The following is an 11,657-nucleotide window of genomic DNA, read 5'->3' on the forward strand; positions in this document are numbered from 1 at the left end:
AATAAACCTTTACTTGTTCCTTTGCGTGTTGTTGTCATGGTGCAGTGGATAACCCAGCAGCTGGACAAGCCTGTCGGGCTGGGAGGGTCGGAGGGGTCCGGCGGTCTGTGACCCGGCTGCTGTCGCACCGGAGGACTCAAAGCCCAGCAGGGTCTGTTTCCTTAGGGTTTGTCTCCATCTGGTGGTCAAGCGACAGACACGCAAGGAGGAGACACGAATAATTATTAGGTTTGTTCTATGCTGAAAAGAGAAAAAAGGTCTGTGGAGCCTTTTTCGGCTGATCTGTGGGCTTCCGGGAGAGTGTATTTTACTTGATATTTTTTTAGGCTTTGCGGTGTCTTATGGCTTCTAGTGTTCTGCACACATTTGCAACGTTGCGCTGACGTTGTGTGAAGACGCAGCCTCCTCGCCACGCGCCTTGCTGGCGGGGAAGCGCGCTGCCCTCGTGGCGGCGCTAGTGCCGTTCCACTGCGCGCGCGTCACGGCGCGTTCCGCCTTGCCAGCGCATCGGCGGGTCAGAGGTCAAGGCGCAGGCGCGCTGCGTGTGTTTTGGATGTCGGCCATGGCACCTGCGAGCTGCTGGGGATGGAGGCGGCTGCCGCGGCTCGCTTCCTACTTCAGCTGTCTGTGCGGGCGTCCCGGAGCCCTGCGGGCCGCAGCTGCAGCGAGGCGGGTCGCCGGCACCGCCCGAGGCCGAGTCGCGGAGAAGAGCGGCGGGGCGTGGGGGAAGAGCCGTGGGCCGGAGCCCCCGCAGCTGACGGAGCTGGACAAGGCTGACGCGTGGGTACGGAGTGTCGCCGTGTGGCCCGGGCAGCGCCCGAGCCGCTGCTGTCCCGGGTGCGAGTGTGGCGCTGGGACGGCAGGTCCCGCTCGGGGAGGAGCAGCTAACGCAGCCCAGCGTGTCGGCTCCGGGGACCGGCTAGGCCAGACGGCCGGGCAGCTTGTTGCCGACTCCTACAGCCCTTGATGTAATGCAGTGCCGTCGGTCGTGGGTTTGAAATGTACTTGCCCGTGGTTCTGGCTCGGGAGAATTCCACAGGGGTGGACTATGTCTCCCGTGGGAACCGTCTGTGTGAAGATCCAGGTCCAAGGGCTTTTTGAGGCGCCGCCGGTGCAGTGGGGCGCTTCCATAGAGCACCCCTAGTGGGCAAGGTGCTGCCCTCGCCGTGCAGAGCTGAGCTCTAGAGCCCGTGTCCCCGACAGACACGGGTGTTCAGAGACGCACCGGAGTGGATGTGCGTCGCGGTCCAGCAGTGCGGAGACAGTAGCGCTGTGTTTTGGGGTCTCTCACAGTTGGACCAAGGGAGTGACAGCTTGTGTTCAGCCCCATGGCTTCCAGTGCCGTGACGCGTCTGCTGACAGTACAGTGAGGAGTCTGCTTGGGGCTGGACCCCCCGCTCATTCTGTGAAGTTGCCCCCCTACACACAGCACAAACCAGGAAACCCAACAGGGTGTGTGTGGAATGGAGAAGGGCAGGGCCTTTCCTACACCAAGGGTAGCAGGGGACTGGAACAAGTCATGTTGTTGTCATCCAGAAGTTGGCACCTGAAGACGGCTCCACAGCCAAAACATTGTGTTTGTTAGTGTATTAGTGCTCTGTTTGTGCTGGTTTAAAGTACGTTCCTATAAAGACTAGTTGAAACTTTAAATGTTCTTGAATTGCCTATTTATTTAACAAAGGACTCACGATAAACTCACTAGTCTTCAGTTTTATATAGAGTTCAAGCTTGTTGTACACAGTCACGTGACGACCCGAAAAATAAGGCTCTGTATGTTGGGAGCTAAAGCAGTTGAGTAGATACTTTCACCAGCACAAAGGGAGTACTGTCAAATGCGGTGGCTTTCGTGATCTGTGCTGTTTGTAGGGGGGAAGCTTCACTGAGCTCTGCCCGCTCTCTCTACTGGGGGTGCCCTGACTGCCCTGTTGTGTTTCCGTGTGAGCCCCGTGCTCTGTGCAGATTCAGGCTGAGCTCCCCGAGCGTCAGCAGCCGCTCTGGGCCCTTCTGTCCGTGACGCAACGCTCCCCGAGCCTGTCACCAGCCCGTTCGCGTGTGGCTCTCCTGCGTGGGTGGCAGGCGAGAGCTCTCTGTCTTCTCCCTGTGCCACATTCTGGCTTGTCGGCTATTTCAGCACCCCAGCCCAGCTGGTTTCACAGGGATTGTGTTTGTCTTTACCAGACGGTCGCGGGTCCAGATCCAAATGTTAAGACTGTATGAGCTGTCAGTAGCCAAGCAGCGGAAAGGGCCTGAGCACAGAGTAGGCAGAAGCACATTGAAAACCGAGAGCGGGAAGCACTCATTTACGAGTTGTAGGAGCTTGGAGCAAGCCTCTCAGCCGCAGGACGGGCTCAGCTGCCTCCTCTCACTCTTTTGCCCTTACTGGGTGTTGCCAAGGAGATCTGGGCGTGCGGTGCGCATGTGATAGTAGCACCTGCATGCGTTTTGGGAGCACAGTAAGCCCAGGTCCAGGCCTGCTGTGCAGACTGAGGCTGAGGCTGGGCAGTGTGCTGCCGTAAGTCACGTGACCTCTCTGTTTCCTGCAGATGCTGCGCAAGGCCCATGAGACAGGTAAGCTGCACCTGGGGGACTGTGACCTTTGGCAGGTAAGCAGCTGCAGGGATGAGAAATCCCTGTTCAGTTTGCGGGACTCTGGGAAGGCGACGATCGACTCGAAGAGCTACAGGCAAAAGTGCACGACGAGCCAGGCGCCTCTCTCTCGCTTCGTGTGTATTTTTGTGTTCTGGTGTCATGGCACAGCCCCTTTGTTTCAGGTTTCCTGGCTTGGTTTCGGAACGGCCTGCTGGCCACGGGGATCGGGGTCGTCTCCTATGCGCAGAGCGACGTGGGCCGAGAGGCCGCCTACGGTAGGGCCCGGCGGGTGTGAGCGACTGCCATGCGCACGGAGCGCAGAGCGTGTGAGACGCCTCCAGCCTGACCCCCCTCTCTGCCCCGCAGGGTTCTTCATCCTGGGCGGCGCGTGCGTGTCCTTCGGCGGCGCCTCCTATGTGGGGAACCTGTTTGCCCTGAAGAGGACCATGCTGCTGTCGCTGCCCGCCGTCCTGCTGCACAGCGCCGTGGTGTCCAGCGCCGCCCTCTTGTGGCTGTGCTCGGTGTCGCTCTATATCGGGCGGCTGGAAGTAGAGATTGTGCACGAGGACGAAGCCGAGGAGGAGGACGAGGAGAGCAGGGGTGGGCAACGCAAAGATCACCACGCGGAGGAGGATGGGAAGCCTGGAGACCGGGGAAGGAAGTGAGCTGCCTGTTTGGCAACACCCCCAGTTGACACTTTGCATGACTCTGCTGGGGACACTGGTGCCTGTCCCCCGGGCGTGTGTACGGACAGGAGCAGGGGCGATATGTGGGCGCAGGACACGTCCTCCACTCGTGAGCATGTTGATCAGGGCAGGCTTTCCTAGGCGTGTCACAGCGCCCCCCTGTGGCGGGGCCGAGGTGCTCTTGTCTGACCCTGCCTCTGGGGAGCCCTGCTGAGGCGCGGTGCCAGGGGAGGCCTTCGGCTGTGCCGGCGCTGTGCGCCTCTCTGTTGTGCCATCTGCCGCGGGGGGGGTCAGCGCTGGGGCTGGTGTCTCAGGGGGGTGGGTGTTGACCTTCTCAGGTCTGCAACCCTCTGGGGAACCTGCCGTCCGGGCGTTGTCGTACTGCGCGTGAGCCGGGCTCGGTGTGAGCGCAGAGCAGGGGAGACAAGGCCTCTTTGGCACAGGGAGGGGGGTGCGAAGGTGCGGTGTTGGGGAAACGGAAGGGCGCCTTGCTGTGGGAAAAGGCTGGCACAAACGATGAGGGACACAGAGATCAATAAAGATGGCCGAGGGCTTGAAGACACTGGTGTCAGCGTGTGTTTTATGAGTGTGAAATGTGCAGTAAGTGAGGTCCAGGGTGGCAGGGGTGGCAAAAGTAAAGGTGTGTCTCCCTCCTCTCTATGGGCTGGATGAGTTCTACACAGCTTGCCGAGCCGGCACCGCGCCGGGAGCAGGAACAAACTAGCGAACGCTCCAGGGACAGCTCAGTCTCCTCTTTCAAACCCAGGTTCCCTCAGAGCGTGGCCAGGCCTTCAGGCGGAGGTGTGCAGACAGGAGCCCCACAGGCGGCCGCTGGTCACCCCCGCCGACACACTTGCCAAGAGAGACTGCAGGACACCGACCCAGACTCAAAACAGAACATCCTTTATTGGCACCAGACTCCATCGACACACACTTGAGCCCGAGAGCGCGGCCGCACGGCTCTCCCGGGAATGCCTCAAGGACACCCTCAGTCTGGCTGCACTCGGTCAACACCCCAGGACAGTCCCACTGGGGCTGACCCCCCCCCCCCCCCCTCTCTCCTGGCCCGGGCCTCTCCCCCGCACCAGGCGTCGCACTCGCAGGACAACCAACAATCGCAGCGCTGTCCGGGCCGGAGCCCGTGTGTCCACACCGCGGCCAGGCCAGGGCACGTTGCGGGCACCACTCCCGCTGCCCTCCTCCGCTCAGTCCTCCTCCTTCCTGGCAGCGGCGCCTCGGAGCCCATTGACGCAGAAGGGCAGGATGGGGGGGAACGGGGAGCAAGGTGCCCCGAAACCGCTGCTGAAGGGGGGCAGAGGGAAGAGGGAGGGGGGCGCCTTGAGGTGGGCGGGAGCCCCCAGGCCGACCCCCTCGGCAGGGGCGTAGCGGATGGTGCTGGGGGCGAACAGGCTCTGGGGGCCCTGCGCCCCGAGGGCGGGGGGCAGCGCCAGTCTGTGCAGAGCCTCCTGGTCTCGGCCGGGCCCGGGCGGGGGGCACAGGGCGGGGGAAGCAGGCGTGAAGAGGCTCCGGGGTGGGGTCTCAGGGGACAGGGCGCCGGTCGGGGGGCAGCCCCTGTCAGCAGGCCCTGCCGGCGGCGAGGGCCGCGAGGGGGCTGGGGAGCGGCTCCGAGGCCCAGCCAGGGGCTCCCGCTCGGTCTTGACGCGAGGAGGGCTTGTGCCGTTCGGCTGCCGGGTGGCCACGCACCCCTTCGGCAGCCCTGCCTCCTCTTCCTCGCCCGTTCCTGGACACTGTCCTTCCTCAGCTTTGAGCCGCTTGTAGTCTCTCCGGACATCATCCTCAGCGTCACTTTCCACACTAGACAAGTCCGGCTGCATCTTCCTCGCTTCTGGGGGCCCTTCTCCAGAGGCGTGTCGCCGGCTCCTCTTCCTCCTTTCGTCCGACGGGCTGTCTGACAGGAACGTCTCCCTCGCCTCGGACCCGGAGCCACTGCAGTCTGGCCGCTGGAGCGAAGGGGATCCTGGGAACATAGAACATGTCTCTCATCCACTGCAGTAGTCCAGCTCCGCCAGCACACAGCCCTGCAGGGAGTCCTCCTCCAGGAGCCAGGAGACACCTCCTTACACAATCAGACCCCTGCAGCTTGACAGCTTGGCCACTGGATGTCGCCTGAGAGCCTTTGCTCTGACAGGCTAGAGAACGGCATCTCGCCCTCGACAGAGGAGAGCGAGCGCGTGTGTCCTGCTCTGGCAGGCTGTACCTTTGGGATGCTGCCGGGGGGTCGTTCTCTCTGGCCTCAGCCTCTCGGGCAGCTGCTGGATGTCTAGGGGGGTGTCTGGGAGCTCCGCTCGGCTGTGGAAGAGACGCTTTTGTTGACAACAGGCTCCAGGGTGCGTGTGGCAGCTCTCAGAAACTAGGCCAGTCTGCATACAATTCTACATTACAGGCTTTCGCTATCGCTGGAGTGGCAGCAGACAAAATTCAAGCACATAAAGTTCAAAACTGGAAAAGACATCTGATAAATTTCAGGTAGAGAAGTGTAGAGTTTGACATGCAGATAGACAAAAATCAAAAGTGGTACAGTATTTTCCAATCAAAGCATGTCACGTTCTACATTGTACAATGCTGTAGTAAAGCCTCATACGGAATATTGTCAACCATTTTAGTCACCAGGATACAGATGCTGCTGTTCTGTAATCAATCTACAGAAGAGCAACCACAAACATCCCTGGATTAAGGGATTGTCCTGTACTGACAGGCTAAAGCAACCAAACCCTTTATTCTGGACAGAGAAGACCTGAGACAGTTTTTCCAAATCCTTAACGTCTTCAGGAAAGTAAAACCAAGGCAAAACTACATAAAAGTGCTTTCAAACTTGAGAATGTCAGGAAAAGGGCCTGTTTATGCAAAGAGCTGCGGGAGCATGGAACAAGTCTTCTTTCAAGAAGCAGCTGCATCAGATCCATGACTCAAAAAGCAACTAAATAGCTGCCACTCTGGTATAACTCTCTCAGGAGTCAAAACATGACCCGCAGACGGAACTGGGGTTTTATAATAATATGATAATAAACTTTATTTAATAAAGCACCTTTACACGTGGCTTTACAAAATGAAAACAACAACAAACACAAACATAAGATATGCACAATGGGAGGACATGGTAAAGAAGAAGGTGTGAGGCTAGAGTCTAGAGCTTTTGATGATCTTTGTGTAGATATTAAAAGCTTTGCCCCCGGCCAGTGTTCGGGGTGCTGGACGCAGTACCTCAGGACATAGTTGACCCAGATGATGTTGCGGTCGTGGGGCGTCTTCATGTTGATGGACACAGTGGCGCAGGACTGGACCCACAGGAAGCCACCACGACGCTGAAGCCACCGGTAATACCCAGTCACTACCTGTCCCTTCCGCAGCACTGAGAGTGAGAGAGTGAGAGAGAGAAAGAGAGAAAGAGTGAGCGTGCAAGAGAGAGTGAGAGACAGTGAAGTGTGAGAAGAGACATTCAACAGAATGGCTGGAGGTGGGCCTGGGTCCCCTGAGTAAGCTGACCGTGTTCGCCGCCAGCACCAGGAGGAGACAGGACGACACACTGATTCCCACAGTGGTCTTGGGGGTCCAACCACAGAGGATCCCTTCAGGGCAGAGCAGCAGCTACAACTTGATCACAACCAGGTGCGACGGCCTGGACCCTCGCACACACACTCACGATCCTTGACCAGGTGTGACCGCTCACACACACACACACACACACACACACACACACACACACACACACACACACACACACACACACACACACAATCCTTGACCAGGCGTGACCACCCGCACTCACACTCACGATCTTCAACCAGGTCGTGACTGCTGTCACACACACTCACGATTCTCGACCAGGCGTGACCGCACGCTTGCACGCTCACACATTCTCACGATTGTGATTGTGCACAACCGCCTGGACACTAGGGCTCACACTTACAATCCTCATGACTCTGCCGGAGGCGATCCAGGTCCTGCACGTGGACAAACCGGTAGCAGCTCTGTCCAATCACCTCCGCAGGACTCAGGTCCATGTAGTCTGAGATCCTGCATGCGACCAGGGAAGAGCATCGTCAGCACTAATACAAGTCAGTCAGTCTTTGCTAGGGAACACACACACAGCTTCTCAACTGCTGCAGCCTGCTGGAACATCATCACAACAGTTACAAGTGAGAGCAGTTAATCTATGCAGGTGCTCTGCCAGCAGTTCTCAGAAGCCAGAGGAACAGCTTCAGCAATGTGTGTTCCATGCTCCTGCAACCCTTGGTGTAATAAAATGATGCTCGACAATGTTGGCACCATCTTGTTCTGACTGGACTGTGGTGGTATGTGTCAAAGTGGTGTCCACCAGCTCCTGCCGTGCTTTCATCCAGACATACATTTCATCTCAAACAACATGATTCTGAGAAATCAAAGGCTGGAGGCCCAGTCAGGGCCGGCGCTGAAACGAGGCGTCGAGGGCTGCAGACCCACCTGTTCTCACAGTAGGTGACCTGCAGGTCCAGGTTGACCCGGAAGACAAACATGTGACTCTCCATGCGCACCTCGCTCAACGTGGAGGGCGGCAGCGTGTGAGCCAGGGCCACCAGACCCAGAGTGCGCGGAGAGGAGGAGCCGGGCCTACTGTGGAGCCGCCCCGTCACGTGGATCACCTGGCAACAACACGCATCAGAGGAGGGCAGAGTGCAGGGTGTCAGTGTCCGAGAGCGTGTGAGTGATTGGAGTGTATCGTGTCTGGGGGTATCAGGAGGAGTGTATCTGAGTCTGGAGGTATCAGGAGGAGTGTATCGGTGTTTGGGGGTATCAAGAGGGGTGTATCAGTGTCTGGGGGTATCAAGAGGGGTGTATCAGTGTCTGGGGGTATCGGGAGGGGCTTATTGGTGTGTGGGGGTATTGGCAAGAGTGCATCGGTGTCTGGGGGTATCGAGAGGGGTGTATCTGAGTCTGGGGGTATCGGGAGGAGTGTATCGTGTCCCACCTTGTACCCTGAAGACTTGACGTGAAGCCCGCGCTTAGTGAGGGTGGACTTCATGCGGATGAAGAAGCTTCTCTCGAGGGGATCGGGCTCTGGGCACAGAGGACTGAGGGTCTCCTCTGTGAGACAGGGGACACAGGACACAGGGGGTGAGACCCTACAGAGTCTGTCTGATGACAGTGGACAGTCTGTCAACAGGAGCCCTGCATGAACTGCCCTGTCCACCATTCCTCTGTGCCTCTCGAATTGAGGAGCAATAGGAACAGAACTTCAGTTCTGGCTTTTGCGAGGTCATACAGGGTCTGTGTTTAAAGTAATTCCTAACCTGACAAGACGAAGGGCCACACTGGGCACACAGGTCCCATGAAAAGCACACTGACACAAGCCTGCGTCTTCCAGACAATGTGCAGAAACCATAGAAAAGGCAAACAAATGTTAGGGTATAGTCAAACAATGAGAAGTCAAATCAAGGGATTGTTTGTTAAACTGTATAGTGCACTAGCAGGGCCTCATTCAGAATGCTGTGTACACTTCTAGTCACCACCTTACAGAAAACAGGTTACTGCTCTGGAGTCAGTCCACAGAAGTACAACCAACATAATCTGCCTTCTGGGACTTCAGAGAATGAGAGAATGTCCTGCTCTGACAGGCTGAAAGGCTGAATCCCTTTAATCTTCCACAGCAACAACCATGAGGGGACCTGACACAAGTATTCACATGCCCTCAAAGGCATCAAGTTAACTTAGCAGACATTAAAAAACATTAAAACTCAAATCAGAGGGCATAACTGGAAACTAAATGGGAGTGCTTTTAAAAGCCAGAACAGGAGGCACTTGTCTACACAAAAGGCTGCAGAAGTACAGAACAAATTACACAGCCATGTGATTGAAGCCCATACTTTCCCTTCATTCTAAAAATGGCTGGATGAGATGCTTGGGTCAATTAACTACTAACTACTGAAAAGGCCAGATGGGCCAACTGACCTCCTCTCATTTGTAACATCATTAAGTTCTTTTATAAACTGAAGAGAACATTTCACCTGGCTCTGGGGCCTCGGCCAATGAGGAGGTAGATGCTGAACTGGATGCGCTCTCATTGGCAGCGTGTGAATCAGCCCCGCCTTGGAGGTGCGGCCTCATGCCCAGTCTCTCGGCCATCTCCACATGGTCAGCGGGGTGGATGTAGTCGAACACGCTGCTGCCGGTCAGCTCCACCTGCGCAGTGACACACACAGTCGCCATCACTCACCCACATGCACAGGAGGACACTGTGACCTCAGCTCAAGAAGAACATGTCAAAGTCATGAGCTCTTGGAACAAGACGGGGAGAATCAACAACTCAATTACAACACCTTCCTTAAAGTCCTAACCAGCCGGACACTGAGACACCCCCAGACACTGATGCACCTAAACTCTGCCTAAACTTTCTGCTTTTCACATTTCCCTCCAGGCTGCAGTCCCCTGTTCACACGCTCCACCCAGAGTCTCTCTCTCTCTCTCATCCACAGTTCTGTGCATCAGAGTGGAACACAGACCCATTCACATCAGGACTGGTATTTGCACCTTAGCAGGAAAACTTTGACATCGATCCTGCAAAAAAAACACAAAACAAACACTCACATAAAATGTAGCGCTGTGTCCACTGTAACCCTGTGCCTACTGTAACCCTGTCCCACTGTAGCCCTGTGCCTTCTGAAACCTTGTGTCCACTGTAGCCCTGTGCCTACTGTAGCCTTGTGCCTACTGTAGCTCTGTGTCCACTGTAGCCCTGTGTCCACTGCAGCGCTGTGCCAAGTGTAACCCTGTGCCTACTGTAACCTTGTGCCCACTGTAACCCTGTGCCTTCTGAAACCCTGTGTCCACTGTAGCCCTGTGTCCAGTGTAGTGATCACACACTGGTGCCTCTCTGCTCTGTGCTGCTGTGGAGCCCTGGGGTGATCGTGGAGTCCCAGCCACATGGGACATCCTGCCCTGCGATCAGTCATTTATAAAAGCCGCATTAATAACAGCAGAGAGATTTAAAATTTATGAGCTGTCCCCAGAAACACAAGAGCATTGACTAATGGAAATGAGGAAGATGGAGAGGACAGCATACTAACCAGGTGGGGATCAATTCAGTTAACTACAAAACAAAGGAAAACAAGGCACAACTGCTACTTGCAAAGACAAGAACTTTTACTGTGGTGCTGTCTGCAGGAGTGAGCACAGGAGCCCGACAAGGGCAAAGAGGACGTGGAACAGGTATCAAAATCCCAGCATCTTCTGAGAAACGGCAAGAGTGATTCCACAGGAGTGTGCCCCTGTGCAGTCTCACGAGTGTGTGCATGGCTCACACAGAGTCGGGGTCATCAGTGGGACTCGGGGTTAGTGTGAGGGTTCATCCCTGTTGAGCTCAGCTCCCCTGTGCAGAACGCCCCAGTGAACAGCACACAGTCCACCATCAAGTCAGCGTGGACGTCAGCTGCAGTCTCCCTCAGCTTCAGAGCCAACCACTCCCCTGGCCTGATCTAACCTCACACCAGTCATCACACACAAACCAAAGGCCTAAACAGTCAAGCCCCCAAGAGTGTCATCCCACACACTGGGGCTGGTTTCATAAGAAACCCACCCGCAGCCACATGGCTGGCAGCTTGTTCCAGGCCTCCTGTTCGGAGCTCAAACTGCTGTTCCACTTCATTCCACTTGTGTCCTTTGGTTTGTGTTTCTCTGTTCATTCTGATCCCTAATCCAGCTCAAATGTGGGCATCGTCCTAGCCGCATTGTCGGAGCTCATACCTTCAAGAAACAGCTGGATGAGATCTTCAGCTCAATTAACTAATTAATTCTCCAGCGCAGCTCGGTCTCCAATATCTGTCTAGAGTTCACACACCACACTGTCTTCTGATGGTTTGTGACTGATGATCATGATGGAGGTACGACCATTTAGCCCCAATAAAACTCCACTCACACACAGAGCACATCAGGGTGAGGGGACGCCTCCAAGTACGACAGAGGACCCCCACCAGGCCTGCCAATTTGGCCCCTGGAAGTGTCTGTTGGAGACAGCAGGACCAGGGCACGCCACGAGACTCTCGGCCCTGGCTCCCACTCCTGGGAACTGCAGCAGCCCCAGATTCTCTCCTACTCCACTCACCATCCTCCTGCGGCTGTTCCGGGGGGACAGGTACCCACCTGCGAGAGGCCCAGGTAGATGGACACTGTCTCAGAGATGTAGAGGAACCGGCCATCGTGACTGACCACAAACACAAAGCCATCCAGGGACTGTGGACACAAGACACACAATCCGGCCAGTTATTGTCCACGCTGCTGCTGCTGCTAGCCCCACTTGAGCACAAGTCCTGGCCATGAGCACAGAGCAAAAAACACATAAGCAGCACATAACACAGACAAAGGACAAACACAGCACAAACCGAGTACAGA

The 11,657-nt window shown here is 56.3% G+C and overlaps 2 protein-coding genes across 5 annotated transcripts in view; one reads left to right on the top strand and one right to left on the bottom strand.

Moving 5' to 3' along the window:
* The first annotated feature begins 516 nt into the window (after positions 1–516).
* On the top strand, positions 517–3,837 carry tmem160 (transmembrane protein 160). Its single transcript, XM_088627311.1, has 4 exons — positions 517–784; positions 2,544–2,568; positions 2,772–2,864; positions 2,956–3,837. The coding sequence occupies exons 1-4, from the start codon at positions 554–556 to the stop codon at positions 3,252–3,254; spliced, it is 648 nt and encodes a 215-aa protein (XP_088483437.1). The 5' UTR covers positions 517–553; the 3' UTR covers positions 3,255–3,837.
* A 320-nt stretch (positions 3,838–4,157) lies between these two features.
* npas1 (neuronal PAS domain protein 1) overlaps positions 4,158–11,657 on the bottom strand; it is a 42,878-nt gene continuing 35,378 nt past the window's right edge. For all 4 annotated transcript variants that reach the window (XM_088627306.1, XM_088627305.1, XM_088627303.1 and 1 more), the window contains 8 exons: positions 11,409–11,498; positions 9,278–9,452; positions 8,242–8,357; positions 7,737–7,915; positions 7,204–7,310; positions 6,498–6,645; positions 5,494–5,585; positions 4,158–5,253 (listed from right to left, as the gene is read on the bottom strand). In XM_088627306.1, coding sequence (XP_088483432.1) covers positions 4,481–5,253; positions 5,494–5,585; positions 6,498–6,645; positions 7,204–7,310; positions 7,737–7,915; positions 8,242–8,357; positions 9,278–9,452; positions 11,409–11,498 — 1,680 coding nt within the window. In that variant the 3' untranslated portion in view covers positions 4,158–4,480. The remainder of the gene's footprint in view (positions 5,254–5,493; positions 5,586–6,497; positions 6,646–7,203; positions 7,311–7,736; positions 7,916–8,241; positions 8,358–9,277; positions 9,453–11,408; positions 11,499–11,657) is intronic.

This window comes from Lepisosteus platostomus, chromosome 4 (genome assembly GCF_059453375.1).
Source record: "Lepisosteus platostomus isolate fLepPlt1 chromosome 4, fLepPlt1.hap1, whole genome shotgun sequence".
Lineage (NCBI taxonomy): Eukaryota > Metazoa > Chordata > Actinopteri > Semionotiformes > Lepisosteidae > Lepisosteus > Lepisosteus platostomus.